Below are 15,690 nucleotides of genomic sequence, written 5' to 3'. Positions count from 1 at the left end.
CCAGGGGAGATCCAGGAAATTATAGACCGGTGAGTCTGACGTCGGTGCCGGGGAAAATGGTAGAGGCTATTATCAAAAACAAAATTACAGAGCACATCCAAGGACATGGATTACTGAGACCAAGTCAGCAAGGCTTTTGTGTGGGGAAATCTTGCTTGACCAATTCTTTGAAGGAGAAAACAAACATGTGGACAAAGGGGGTTGATATTGTGTATCTGGATTTTCAAAAGGCGTTTGACAAGGTACCTCATGAAAGGCTACAGAGGAAATTGGAGGGTCATGGGATAGGAGGAAATGTCCTATTGTGGATTAAAAACTGGTTGAAGGATAGGAAACAGAGAGTGGGGTTAAATGGGCAGTATTCTCAATGGAGAAGGGTAGTTAGTGGGGTTCCTCAGGGGTCTGTGCTAGGAACGCTGCTTTTTAATATATTTATAAATGATTTAGAGATGGGAGTAACTAGCGAGGTAATTGAATTTGCTGATGACACAAAGTTATTCAAAGTCGTTAACTCGCAACAGGATTGTGAAAAATTACAGAAGGACCTTACGAAACTGGGAGACCGGGCAACTAAATGGCAGATGACATTTAATGTGAGCAAGTGCAAGGTGATGCATGTGGGAAAAAAGAACCCGAATTATAGCTATGGCATGCAAGATTCCACGTTAGGAGTTACGGACCAAGAAAGGGATCTGGGTGTCGTCGTCGATAATACACTGAAACCTTCTGCTCAGTGTGCTGCTGCGGCTAGGAAAGCGAATAAAACGTTGGGTACTATTAGGAAAGGTATGGATAACAGATGTGAGGATGTTATAATGCCGTTGTATCGCTCCATGGTGCAACCGAACCTTGAGTATTGTGTTCATTTCTGGTCGCCGCATCTCAAGAAAGATATAGTGGAATTGGAAAACGTGCAGCGAAGGGCGACTAAAATGATAGCGGGGATGGGACGACTTCCCTATGAAGAAAAGCTAAGGAGGCTGGGGCTTTTCAGCTTGGAGAAGAGACGGCTGAGGGGAGACATGATAGAGGTATATAAAATAACGAGTGGAGTGGAACAGGTGGATGTGAAGCGTCTGTTCACGCTTTCCAAAAATACTAGGACTAGGGGGCATGTGATGAAACTACAGTGTAGTAAATTTAAAACAAATCGGAGAAAATTGTTCCTCACCCAACACATAATTAAACTCTGGAATTTGTTGCCGGAGAACGTGGTGAAGGCGGTTAGCAGAGTTTAAAAAGGGGTTAGACGGTTTCCTAAAGAACAAGTCCATAAACTGCTACTAAATGGACTTGGGAAAAATCCACAATTCCAGGAATAACATGTATAGAATTGTTTGTTCGTTTGGGAAGCTCGCCAGGTGCCCTTGGCCTGGATTGGCCGCTGTCGTGGACAGGATGCTGGGCTCGATGGACCCTTGGTCTTTTCCCAATGTGGCATTACTTATGTACATAATTTCAATACATTTTGATAATATAAATTGCAAGTGGGGCCGAAATTCAAAACAATTTAACCGGCTATAAATGGCTGCTGAATAGTTAAATCGCTTGTTCGGGGCAATCTGCTAATTTTCAATGGTGATAACTGGTTAAGTGCTGCTGAATTAGCAGTTAATGCCTAAGTGAAAACTGGCTATTTTGGGGGCGTTCTGGGGGTGGAGTCATCAGTTGGCCATTTAGGTGCCAATATTCAGCAGTTAACCGGCCAGGCAGGCTGCATAAATAGGACTGCATAAAGCATAGTCCTATCTTTATGCCATGGCCAGTTAAGTACTGAATATCGACTTAGCCGGCTCTGCATAAACCGGATATTCAATGTTGAAGCCCAGACATGGCCCGGCACTCAATATCCGGGAATAATACAAGCGGTGGTCAGCAAAACACTCACCAATGCCAGCTGAATATTGACTCAATTTCTAACATTAATGCTTGCCCTGGGATTAGTAGCATAGAATGTTGCCATGATTTGGGATTCTGTCAGGTACTTGTGACGTGGCTTGGCCACTGTTAGAAATAGGATACTGGACTAGATGGACCATTGGTATGACCTAGTATGGCTATTTTTATGTTCTTCTGTAAAAGAAAATAATTTGACAAATTATATTCCTAATAAATTCACATCATAAAAGATTATTCTCCAATTATAGAAAATAACCAGGGCTTGAGAGATAAACAAGACAGTTTGATTGTAAACAAAGAATCTGCGACTGATTTCAAGGAACTAGAGCTTTTCCTACAAGAGTCTGTCCCCTAGTCTAGTAGATCATAATTTAAACCAATGTACTCAAACTATTCTGTTATTGAAGAGACTTTGCCAAAACGTGGATCGAAACACAGACATCACATTGGAGCCATGATGCAGGACACTTACAATATGTAAAAATTAACGCCAAAGGAGAAGATGGAGAAGTAGACAATGTGAGGAAACGTGGTCCCAGTTTGTAGAGAGCTATGCAGGTAACCAGAGAGTGAGGGAATTGTAACTGTTGTCTAAGGAAGGGGGGTTTCTGGGCTCTATTTTTAAAATCTTATAGTACAGAGGTGTGGTAGCCGTGTTAGTCCACTTTTATAGGTAATCAATAGAAACAAAACAAAATAAAACATGGAAAAGAAAATAAGATGACACCTTTTTTATTGGACATAAACTTAATACATTTCTTGATTAGCTTTCGAAGGTTGCCCTTCTTCATCAGATCGGAAATAAGCAAATGTTTGGTAGATGACAGTATATATGAGTGAAACATCAAAACATTTCAGTGACAGTCTAACAGGATGGGGGGGTAGGTGAGAGGGAGACAGGAAGGTGACAGAGCAATACAATTTACAAAGCAATACAATTTTATGCTTTATAATGGGCTAGAAAACCCAGATCTTTGTTAAGTCCTGTCTGGTGGGTGTCAAAATATTTGATCATTCTGACTTCAAAGGTCTTACGTTCCTGTATTGTTTTAAAGTTCCCTTTTAGGATTCTTACCATGAAATCACTGGTACAGTGTTCTGGTTTTGTAAAGTGCTGCCCCACTGGCGTGACATCTTTATTGGTACTAGCATTTTTCATATAGTGTCTATGTAAATTAAATCTCTTCTTTAGCTTCTGACTTGTTTCTCCAATGTAGCAGCATTTGTTGCATTTTTTTACACTGAATGATATATACCACATTGGAAGATGAGCACGTGAAAGATTCCATAATGTTGAATATGTTTTCCTTTGTGAATGACCGTGGGGTCCTGTGAAATATGTACCAGTGATTTCATGGTAAGAATCCTAAAAGGGAACTTTAAAACAATACAGGAACGTAAGACCTTTGAAGTCAGAATGAGCAAATATTTTGACACCCACCAGACAGGACTTAACAAAGATCTGAGTTTCCTAGCCCCTTATAAAGCATAAAATTGTATTGCTTTGTAAATTGTATTGCTCTGTCACCTTCCTGTCTCCCTGACTCTCACCTATCCATCCCCATCCTGTTAGAATGTCACTGAAATGCTTTGATGTTTCACTCATATATACTGTCATCTACCAACATTTGCTTATTTCCGATCTGACGAAGAAAGGCCACCTTCGAAAGCTAATCAAGAAATGTATTGTTATGTCCAATAAAAAAGGTATATTTTCTTTTCCATGTTTTATTACCTTTAAAATCTTATAAAGATGAGGCTATTTCAGAGAAGGGTTTGTAACTATGGGCTGTCATTGGCAGAGGATGTAACAATATCAAAAGCTAAACATGTGACTGTGACTTTGTTGATCTCGAGACTGTTATGTTCTGTGCTAACTGCCGAACGAGAAAAACATACTGAAGCCATACCCCAGATTATCTTAAAAACTGTTAACCAAAATTTTAAAATAACTTGTTTGTAAGGCCAAAATACTCAGTGCTACAATAATTCAGATGTTTAAAACCAGGACCACCCAAAAAGTATCCCTCCTGAAATGAGCAACTTGGCAGCTCTGGAAATGATCACTGATTTTTTTCCCCATTAATTTTTAGTGAATTGGATTGCATCTAGCTTTTGATCACATTAAAACAACCACTTAATCAAAGGTATGCTGTCCAGAAGAATTAAATTGAAGATGCTGGCCCTGATAGTCAACGGCACTTATCAGGATAAGGTGATGGGGCCATGCCCAAATTTCAGCAGAATTATCCAGATTATGTGGCTAAAAACCTCTACTGACCACCCTGGCACTAACCAGATAGTACCAGGTCGATCCTGGCACATTAAGACTGTGGTGACATACAGACAGTCCCCAAGTATCCAGCAACAGTACCCGTACAACTATCCAGGCAAGTTAGGACAGCTGGTTTGCTACCCCAGGGGTTCTTTCACTAAGCTGCAGCAAAAAGGAAGCCTGCGCTGGAGTCAGCGTGTGTTTCTGACGCTCGCCGAGGTCCCTTTTTACTGCAGCAGGTAAAAGGCTGTTTTGTTTTGTTTTAACGTAACGGCCATGTGGCAAGTGAAGCACTTGCCGCATGGCCATTTTGGGAGGGTGCACTTACTACTACCCATTGAGTTAGTGGTAAGGGCTCCTGTGCTAACCTGGCGGTAACCAGGCAACGTGTGGCACTGCCCGATTACTGCTGGGTAAACACCTGCATTACAAAAATACACATTTTTTGTACCGTCAGAAATGGCACATGCTGGGAGTGAGAACTACCGCTGGGCTGAGGTATCCCAGCAGTACGCCTGTGTTAGGCTTACCGCCACTTAGTAACCCTCCCCACCCCCAACTTGCCCAAATAGTCATTCAGCGAATAGCTGGTGCTGAATATTCCAGTATAAGTTTAACCAATGCTGTCGGCTTTTTAAAGCAACACAGAGTTCAGATATCACTAGAACTGCCTCTATGTCATCAGCATACTAAAACTGTTTCTAACTCCCTGAGAATGAATCGATCCGCATGATGACTGAAGGGACATACTTGGTGATAGAGGAGAGCCTTGCCGGACCTCTGAAGATCCTCTCCTAAGATCTGACCACTATTAAGAGGTAGTCAAATGATAAAAAGACTCCAGGTTCAACATGCAGTCAGATATCTATCTCTGTGTAATGTGTGAATGCTGGTAGCACTTTCATTTCAATTAGAAATTATGACAGCAGGTACTCACACAAGAAAAAACACTTGCCTGCACATTTGGTCTGTTTCTTTTGGTTGCACCTTCAAAAGCCAAGTATGACAAAGAGGCCTGCTCACTTCCTCCAACATCTACTTTGAAAACATCACCTGATTTTGCTGTCACTATACCTATCACATGGTCACCCTTCACCGGCACATACTGCAAGAGAAAAGAGCAAAGCAGAGAGAAAATACAACTAAGAGTGTGGAGAAAATATTCCCAAAATAAACTAATAAGAAGGCAAGAAATTTTAGTACACAAATTTTGTGGTTTGAATAAAAATTAAGAACCATTTGATGCATCAAAAGAAAATATATCAACCTTAATTATGCATACCTTTTAGGACTATAATGATCACTTCCTCAAGCTATAAAACCTAATGAAAGCACCTTATAAGAAAGGAGAGAGCCTGGTGGTGTAGAGGCAAGTGGCGGTGACCCAGTTCTGTTATGCCCAATTATTGGCATTAGAGGGAGCTGACAGAAACGGATGCTGCTGGCGATATCATTTGTAAGTGAACAAAACACCTAAAAAGCTAGCCCTACCAACTGTGGACAGCTGCAGGGCATACCTTGCCCATTAGACCATTGGAGAGCTGGTGGAGTGACTGTTTTCACTGAAACCTATTGAGATCTACCTTTGAATCCTGAGTTGGATTTTTTACTCCTGGGGAAATTCTGTGCAACTATGCAGCACAGAATTGGTGCAGAATTCCCCAACCCTCAGAACACACATATTTTGAACCTGCTGTGCAGAATTCTATGAACCTGCCAGCATTAGCTGTTCTCTCCTCCTCACCCGCAGAGATTGCGTGGCAAGAAAGGAACTAAACCACTACACAACAGGACACTTCTCCTCTGCCAGCTTAGATCCAACAGTGTATATGAACTGTGTGGGCCTTCATACAGCCCCACACAGTTCATACACACAGTCAGGTCTAAGCTGGCAGAGGTGGAAGAAATGGGATAAAAGGCAATGTCCTTCTGTGGATTAGGAATTGGTTATCGGACAGAAAACATAGGATAGGGTTAAATGGACATTTTTCTCAGTGGAGGAGGGTGAATAGTGAAGTGGCACAGGGATCTGCACTGGGGCCAATGATATTTAACATATTTATAAACGATTTAGAAATTGGATCCTCAAGTGAGGTGACTGAACTGACACTAAACTATTCAAAGTTATCAAAACACCTGCAGACTGTGAAAAATTACAGGAAGGCCTTAGGAAACTGGGCATCCAAATGGAAGATGAAATTTAATGTGGACAAATGCAAACTGATGCACATTGGGAAGAATAATCCAAATCATAGTTACCTGATGCTAGTGTTCACCTTAGGAGTCAGCACTCAAGAAAAAGATCTAGGTGTCATTGTAGACGATACCCTGAAATCTTCTGCCCAGTATATGGCAGCGGCCAAAACATCAAACAGGATGCTAGGAATTATTAGGAAAGGGATAAGACCAAGAAAATAATGTCTATCGCTCCATGGTGCAACCTCACCCTCTGTATTGCATTCAAAGCGAAGATACTTACCTGTAGCAGGTATTCTCCGAGGACAGCAGGCTGGACATCATGACGTATGGGTCGTCGTCCGCGACGGCACAGGAGCTCCGCAATTTTAAGCAAAAAATTTTAAAGCTTCTAGAAGCAGCGCGACGGGTGCGGGGACAACGCACCGCGCATGCGCGAGTGACTTCCCGCCCGCGCGCTTCCCTCAGTTATATAACAAGCAAGAGAAAGAGAACAACTCCAAAGGGGAGGAGGGAGGGTTGTGTTGATGTCCAGCCTGCTGTCCTCGGAGAATACCTGCTACAGGTAAGTATCTTCGCTTTCTCCGAGGACAAGCAGGCTGGACATCATCACGCATGGGGTATCCCTAGAATCCAGGCTCACTCAAAACAATGAACAATGGTCAATTGGGCCTCGCAACGGCGAGGACATAACTGAAATTGACCTAAAAACAAATACAACTAAGTGAGAGTGCAGCCTGGAACAGAATAGAAATGGGCCTAGGAGGGTGGAGTTGAATTGTAAACCCCAAAGAGATTCTGTAGCACCGACTGCCCAAACCGACTGTCGCGTCGGGTATCCTGTTGTAGGCAGTAGTGAGATGTGAATGTGTGGATTGATGACCACGTCACAGCCTTGCAAATCTCTGACTTCAGATGAGCCACTGACGCAGCCATGGCTCTGACATTATGACCCGTGACATGGCCCTCTAAAGTCAGCCCAGCTTGGGCGTAAGTGAAAGAAATGCAATCTGCTAGCCAATTGGAGATTGTGTGTTTTCGGATGGCAACCCCCATCCTGTTGGGATCAAAAGAAACAAATAACTGGGCAGACTGTCTATAGGGCTTAGTCCGCTTTATGTAAAAGGCCAATGCTCTCTTACAGTCCAAGGTATGCAACTTGTCCTCACCAGGGTGGGTATGTGGACGGGGAAAAATGTTGGCAAGACAATTGACTGGTTCAGATGGAACTCCGACACACCACCTTCGGCAGGAACTTAGGATGAGTGCGGAGTACCCTGTTATGATGAAATTTAATGTAGGGAGCATGAACTACCAGGGCTTGGAGCTCACTGACTCTACGAGCTGAAGTAACAGCCACCAAGAAAATGATCTTCCAGGTCAAGTACTTCAGATGGCAGGAATTCAGTGGCTCAAAAGGAGGTTTCATCAGCTGGGTGAGAACGACGTTGAGATCCCATGACACTGGTGGAGGTTTGACAGGGGGCTTTGACAAAAGCAAACCTCTCATAAAGCGAACAACTAAAGGCTGTCCAGAGATAGGCTGACCTTCTACACGGTGATGATAAGCACTGATTGCACTAAGGTGAACTCTTACTGAGTTAGTCTTAAGACCAGACTCCGACAAGTGTAGAAGGTACTCAAGCTGGGACCGTGTAGGACAAGTGAAAGGGTCTAGGGCCTTGCTGTCACACCAGATGGCAAACCTCCTCCATTTAAACCCCATAACTCCTTTTCGTGGAATCTTTCCTGGAAGCAAGAAGACTCAGGAGACACCCTCAGAAAGACCCAATCAGGCGAATTCTAAGCTCTCAACATCCAAGCCATGAGATCCAGAGACTGGAGGCTGGGATGTAGAAGCGCCCCCTCGTTCTGAGTGATGAGGGTCGGAAAACAGCCCAATCTCCACGGTTCTTCGGAGGACAAGTCAAGAAGAAGAGGGAACCAAATCTTACGAGGCCAAAAAGGCGCTATCAGAATCATGGTTCAGCGGTCTTGGCTGAGTTTCAGCAGAGTCTTCCCCACCAAAGGAATGGGAGGATAAGCATACAGGAGACCCGTTCCCCAATGAAGGAGAAAGGCATCTGACGCTAGCCTGCAGTGGGCCTGGAACAGAATTGAGGAACTTTGTGATTGTACTGAGTGGCAAAAAGATCCACCGAGGGGGTGCCCCACGCTCGAAAGATCTTGAGGACAACATCCATGTTCAGAGACCACTCGTGAGGTTGCATGATCCTGCTCAACCTGTCGGCCAGGCCGTTGTTTACGCCAGCCAGATATGTGGCTTGGAGAAGCATACCTTGCTGAGTCGCCCAAAGCCACATCCTGATGGCTTCCTGACACAGAGGGCGAGATCCGGTGCCCCCCTGCTTCTTGGTGTAATACATAGCAACCTGATTGTCTGAATTAGGATAACTTGGTTGGACAGCCGATCTCTGGAAGTCTTTAGAGCATTCCAGATCGCTCGCAATTCCAAGAGGTTGATCTCAAGATGCGTTTCCTGGAAGGACTAAACTCCTTGAGTGTGGAGCCCATCCACATAAGCTCCCCACCCGAGGAGGGATGCATCCATCATCAGCACTTTTTGCAGCTGAGGAATTTGGAATGGGCGTCCCAAGGTCAGATTGGAGCAAATGGTCCACCAGTGAAGGTAATTGCAAAATTCAGTGGGAAGATGGATGACATCCTCTAGATCCCCCGCAGCTTGACACCACTGGGAAGCTAGGGTCCACTGTGCTGATCTCATGTGTAGACGTGCCATGGGAGTCACATAAACTGTGGAGGCCAAGTGGCCCAGAAGTCTCAACATCTGCTGAGCTGTGATCTGTTGGGATGCTCGAGCCGAGGACACGAGGGCAAGAAGGTTGTCCGCCCGTGCCTGGGGAAGATAAGCTCGCGACGTCTGTGTGTTCAACAGAGCTCCTATGAATTCCAATTTCTGTACAGGAACCAGGTGGGACTTGAGATAATTGATGATAAACCCCAGTAGTTCGAGCAATTGAATAGTGATCTGCATGGATCGTAGAGCTCCTGCCTCCGAGGTGCTCTTCACCAGCCAATCGTCGAAATAGGGGAACACATGTACTCCCAAGTCTGCGTAGCGATGCTGCGACCACTGCCAAGAACTTTGTGAAGACTCTGGGTGCAGAGGCGAGACCAAAGGGCAGCACGTAGTACTGAAAGTGCTGAGTTCCCAGACAAAATCGAAGGTACTGCCTGTGAGTTGGGAGCACCGAAATGTGAGTGTAGGCATCCTTTAAGTCCAGAGAGCATAGCCAATCGTTTTCCTGAATCATTGGAAGAACGGTGCCCAGGGAAAGCATCCTGAACTTTTCTCGGAGTCGGACCAGATATTTGTTCAGGGCCCTTAGGTCTAGGATGGGACGCATCCCCCCTGTTTTCTTTTCTACAAGTAAGTACCTGGAATAGAATCCCAGCCCTTCTTGCCCGGGTGGAACAGGCTCGACCACATTGGCGCTGAGAAGGGCGGAGAGTTCCTCTGCAAGTACCTACTTGTGGCGGGAACTGAAAAATTGAGCTCCCGGAGGACAATTTGAAGGCTTTGATTCCAGATTGAGGGCGTATCAGGACTGGACTATTTGTAAAACCCACCTGTCGGAGGTTATGAGAGGTCACCTTTGGTGAAAAAATATAAGCCCCCCTCCGACAGGAAGATCGTCCGGTACAGACACTTTATGTCGGCTATGCTGCTCTGGAGCCAGTCAAAAGCTTGTCCCTTGCTTTTGCTGGGGAGCCGGAGGGGCCTGAGGCACACGCCGCTGACGAGAGGGGCCTGCTGGGGGTGAGCCTGAACAGGCTGTCGAGAAGCAGGAGTGTACCTACGCCTATTGGAGGAATAGGGAGCCCTCCTCCTCCCTCCAAAAATCCTCCTAGAGGAGGAGGTAGTAGCAGAAAGCGTCCGGCGGGCGAGAGAGTCCATAGCATCATGGTGCTTCTTGAGGGAATCAACCATATCCTCAACCTTCTCTCCAAAAAGATTGTCCCCCCGGTGAGGAACATCCACCATACGGTGCTGGGTCTTCTGATCCAGGTCTGAGACACGCAGCCAGGAGAGTCTGCGCATCATGATACCTTGAGCAGCCGCCCAGGATGCCGCATCAAAAGGAATCAAAAGCTCTCCTGGCCAGGAATTTGCGACACGCCTTCTGCTGCCTGACCACCTGGTGAAAAGGCTCGGCAAGCTCAGGAGGAAGAGCTTCAACCAAACTGGACAGTTGCTTTATCGAGTTCCGTAAGTGGATGCTGGTGTACAGCTGGTATGTTTGAATCTTGGTCGCAAGCGTTCCGGCCTGATACGTACGCCTCCCACAAGAATCCAAGGTCCTAGACTCTCTGTCCGGGGGCGCCGAAGCATAGTCCCTAGTACTCTTGGATCTTCTGAGAGCAGAGTCCACCACCATGGAATCGTGAGGAAGTTGGGCCTTCACCATCACAGGCTCACCATGGACTCTGTACTGGGACTCGGACTGCTTGTTGACAACTGAATTAGATAGAGGGCAAAACCAATTCCGCAACATCACTTCCCTGAGTGTATTGTGCAGGGGGGTCGTTGCAACCTCTTTTGGCGGAGAAGGATAATCCAGGACCTAGAACATCTCAGCCCTGGGCACATCCACAGCCTCCATGAGAAAGGGAATGTCCCTAGACATTTCCCGCACAAAAGATGAAAAGGAGAGACGCTCAGGTGGAGATTGTCTAACCTCAATAGGTGGAGTGGGATCAGATGGAAGCCCCTGAGTATCTTCCTCCGAAAAATATATGGGGTCTTCTTCCTCACTCCATGAGTGCTCCTGTTCGGTGTCTCGAAGACCAGCCCGAACCCGATCCTGCCTCGACCTCGAGGATCAATGTCCTCGTGAAGGGCGTCGAGAAGTGGACCCTTGCCTGGAATCCGGCGAAGCTTCCTCTACCGAAGTCGAAGGAGAGTCCACGCGGGTGGCAACCGGCTCAGGCACCGCAAGCGGTACCGAGGGCGGGGACCTCCTCGCAGGAGATGGGGCAGACGCCGTCTGAGCAATAGGTACTGGAGGCGCAAGCACCTGCGGTACCGAGGCAGGACGCATCATCCCCTCCAGAAGGCCTGGAAGCATGGCCCGGAGACGCTCATCAAGGGCTGCCATCAGAACAAGTTGTAGGATCGGTACGGGAGTCGGTGGTAGAATCAGGTGAGGTTCGAGAGCCGGTACCTGGCTGCCAGACGACCGACGCGTCGGCACCTCTTGAATGGAGGGTGAATGATCCTCCCGGCGCCGACGCTTCTCGGGTGCCGACTCCCTCAGATCCCAGAGATCTCGGTAACGTGACGGGAAGGAGATCGATGGCGATGCTTCTTGGCTTTCGCCCGATGCCCATCATCGACACTTCTCAGTACCGATGAGGAGGACGTGGAATCCTCACGCCTCCTCGGGGCCGGGTCCGACTCAGGGCGGTCCCGGGGGGCCTGCATAGCAGTAGGCCTGGAGACGGGTGGAGACCCGCTCGATGCCTCACTGCTCCCAGCTGTAATAGGTCTTTCGGCAGCCATTACCTGGACTCTCGATGCTACTTCCCTCGACGTCCATGTCGTCAACCTCGGTACCGATGTCGATGCCGACGTCGAAGGACCGGACCGATCTGGAAAAAGCTTCTCACGCTGAGCCTCTCGAGCTACCTGGGTCCTCTTTTTCATTAATTTGCAAAACTTACACGACGTTGGCAAATGGTCGGGCCCGAGGCACTGGAGACACCAAGCGTGAGGATCGGTCGACGACATGGTCCGATTGCAGTGGGAACAGCGTTTGAAGCCGCTGGGAGTCCTCGATGACATGGGAGGAAAAATAGCGGTCAAAAAATCTGACGACTCGATGATACCAACGAAAAAGTACGAAAAAAGGAAAAAGCCACGCGACCGGGCAGCCTAAAGACGGCCGCGACCGGAGGAGAAAGGAAACTTAAAAACGGGGAAAAAACTAAGAAAAATAAGGAATTTTTTTTTTTTTTTTAATTTAGAAAGGTAGAGAAAAAAAAAGGTAGCAAAAGCTACAACTGGAGCGTGTAAACGCGACGAAAAAACGTCTCCTGTGCCAGAACAACGCGAGGAGCGGCAGAAAAACAACCCCTCTTCGCAAAGCGGAAAAAAGAAAACTGAGGGAAGCGGGCGGGAAGTCACTCGCACCCGTCACGCTGCTTCTAGAAGCTTTAAAATTTTTTGCTTAAAATTCCGGAGCTCCTGGGCCATCGCAGACGACGACCCATGCGTGATGATGTCCAGCCTGCGTGTCCTCGGAGAATTCTGGTTGCCATATCTCAAAAAAGATATAGTGGAATTAGAAAAGGTTCAAAGAAGAGCGACCAAAATGATAAGGGAGATGGAACTCCTCCCATAAGAGGAAAGGCTAAAGAGGTTAGGGCTCTTGAGCTTGGAAAAGAGATGGCTGAGAGGGGATATAACTGAGGTCTACAAAATCCTGAGTGGTGTAGAACAGGTAAAAAAAGTGAGTCTCGAAGTAGAAAGACCGGGAGACATTCAATGCAATTACAAGGAAATACTTTAAGAACAAATAGGAGGAAATATTTTTTCACTCGAAGAATAATTAAGCAGTGTAACTCGTTGCTGGCGGATGTGGAAAGTGGTTAGCATATGTGGGTTTAAAAAAAAAGGTTTGGACAAGTTCCTGGAGGAAAAGTCCATTTGGCTACTCCTCTATTCTAGCTTAGTATCCTGTTTCCAACAGTAGCCAATCCAGGTCAAAAGTACCTGGCAGAAACCCAAATAGTAGCAACATTCCATGCTACAAATTCCAAGACAAGCAGTGGCTTCTCCATTTCTAAAAGAATATAGTAGAACTGGAAAAAGTACAGAGAAGGGCGACCAAAAATGATTAAGGGGATGCTATGACTATCAGATGAGGAAAGGCTAAGGAGTTTAGGGCTCATCAGCTTGGAGAACAGATGGATGAGGGGAAATACAATAGAGGTCTATTAAATCCTTAATGGAGTACATAAGAATAGCCATATTGGGTTAGACCAATGGTCCATTTAGCCCAGTATCCTGCTTCCAACAGTGGCCAATTCAGGTCACACGTACCCGACAGAATCCCAATTAGTACCAACATCGCAAGCTACCAACCCCAGGGCAAGCAGTGGCTTCCCCATGTGTCTCTCAATAGCAGACTATGGGTTTTTCCTCCAGGAACTTGTCCAAACCTTTTTTAAACCCACACATGCTAACTGCTGTTACTACATCTTCCAGCAGAGTTCCGGAGCCTAACCTTTGAGTGAAAAAATATATTTCTCCTATTTTTCTGTATTTCCATGTAATTTGAGTGTCCCTTGGTCTTTGTAGTTTTTAAAAGCGTGAAAAATTGATTCACTTTTATTCGTTCTATACCACTCACAATTTTGTAGACCTCAATCATATCTCCTCATCAGCTAACTCTTTTCTAAGCTCAAGAGCCCTAACCTCTTTAGCCTTTCCGAATATAAGAGGAATTCCATCCCCGTTATCATTTTGGTCGCTCTTTTTTTTTAAAAAAATTTTATTTATGAAAATTTATACATTTATAATCAAGCAAATGCTTGTTTGAAAAGCAATACATTTCAATCTGTTTAAAGGAAACACAAAACAAAAGAAAAAGGTTTGAAATTTCTTGCTCAAGTCCACATATTTGGTACAAAATGTTTAAGAAATGGAATTTGAATTTGTTTTATAAACATGAGCTTCTAAGATAGAGCTGTAGATGATAACAGCCATCATTACACATTGTTATAATTACAAATTAAAGGGAAAAAACAAGATGTTCTAAGAACCCCTATTTTGCCTTGAGGTAAGAAATGCTGTTAACTGAGCCAGATCAAAAAATATATACTTATTTGATTGATATCTCACCACACATTTGCAAGGATATCACAAGTAAAATGTTGCACACAGCTGAGTTACAGCTGGTTTCATTAAAAGAAATAATTTCCGACGCTTTTGCGTGTCTCTGGAGATATCGGGAAACATTTGTATTTTCTGACCAAGAAACGTTTTATCTTTATTCTTGAAATACATGGACATTAGCCACTGCTTATCTGGTGCCAATGCCACTGTTACTATTAATGTCGTTGCAATTACATTTTCACTATCTGTTAATTCAAGTCATTCAGTAACATTCAAAGGTTGTTCTTGTCCTTCTATTTTTTGGTCACTTCTTCCTTTAATCGGAAGATAGTACACTTGGGTGAAAGGAGGAATCAATTCCTCTTTTACACCAAAAATCTCCATTATATATTTTTTTAACATTTCCATAGGAGATATAATAGTCTGTTTAGGGAAATTTAACAAACATAGGTTGATACTTCTAACAGTGTTCTCAAGAGATTCAGTCTTTCTTCTTAATGAGGTCAAATCTTTAATCATAACCTCCTGCTGGGTTAGAATTCTTTTCATATCCAAATATTTTTTTTCTTCTAACTGTTCCAATTTTCCTATTTTTAAGTCCATGGTCTTTATTTTTTCCTCTTGCTTTATCATTTCTTGGTTTAGTTTATTTATCTGTGGAGTAAGTGATTTCCCTAAATCTACTATCAGAGTCCACAAAGAGTCCAAAGTAACTTCAGCTGGCTTATGCATTTCAAAGGAAAAAAAGTGGTGGTAGTACCTCTCTCTCTCTCTGATAATGAGTCCGGATTCAAGCCAGCAGCATTTCCCATCGAATTCGTTGTTAGTATCGGTGTTCCCATCAAGGCTTCCTGCACTCCAACCGATTGTTGGTCTGCCTCCCGACTGTAACTGGTCTCACCGCTTCTGGGGGCCCGGTTCAGGGTCGTCTCTGATGGAGTGCTGCAGCCCAACGGCTGAGGGGGTGGTTCCCTTGTGTCGGGGCTGAGCGTAAGCTCTAGCCCTGCAGACGCTGCCATGCCTCCATCCGCACTGGCGCGTATCAGCGGGCTGCCTCCCGACACTCCAGACACTGAGTGCGATAGATGGAACTACAGGCGTCTGCAAGAAAGTCCGAATATCTTGCGAAGAAGAAACCGAACGCTGCGGAGCACAGGAGGCGGACTTGCCCCGTCGCTTCGGCATCTCAATAGGTAATCAAAGAGCTGTAGAAATGGTGGCTGTTAGCAAGTAAGCTCAGCGGCCATCTTGTTCTCCTTTCTCATTTTGGTCGCTCTTATTTGAAGATTGAGCCCTGGAAAGGGTTGGAGGGGGGCAGCAAAAGCTGAAGATGTTCCATGGTTGTAGGGGGGGAAATCAAGCTTGAGGGTATGCCATGGGAAACGTGGGAGAGATAGAATACTAGCTGCTGAGAAGAGGAGATGAATGAGAGATAGTG

At 45.4% G+C, this 15,690-nt stretch overlaps 1 protein-coding gene across 1 annotated transcript in view; it reads right to left on the bottom strand.

Moving 5' to 3' along the window:
* Positions 1 to 15,690, bottom strand: part of EXOSC3 (exosome component 3) — a 54,513-nt gene that overhangs the window by 20,716 nt on the left and 18,107 nt on the right. The window contains exon 3 of the mRNA XM_030192104.1: positions 5,130 to 5,279. Coding sequence (XP_030047964.1) covers positions 5,130 to 5,279 — 150 coding nt within the window. The remainder of the gene's footprint in view (positions 1 to 5,129; positions 5,280 to 15,690) is intronic.

The sequence above is a fragment of the Microcaecilia unicolor genome, chromosome 2 (assembly GCF_901765095.1).
Source record: "Microcaecilia unicolor chromosome 2, aMicUni1.1, whole genome shotgun sequence".
In the NCBI taxonomy this organism is placed as follows: Eukaryota; Metazoa; Chordata; class Amphibia; order Gymnophiona; family Siphonopidae; genus Microcaecilia; species Microcaecilia unicolor.
This window is presented reverse-complemented; position numbering and strand designations above follow the sequence as displayed.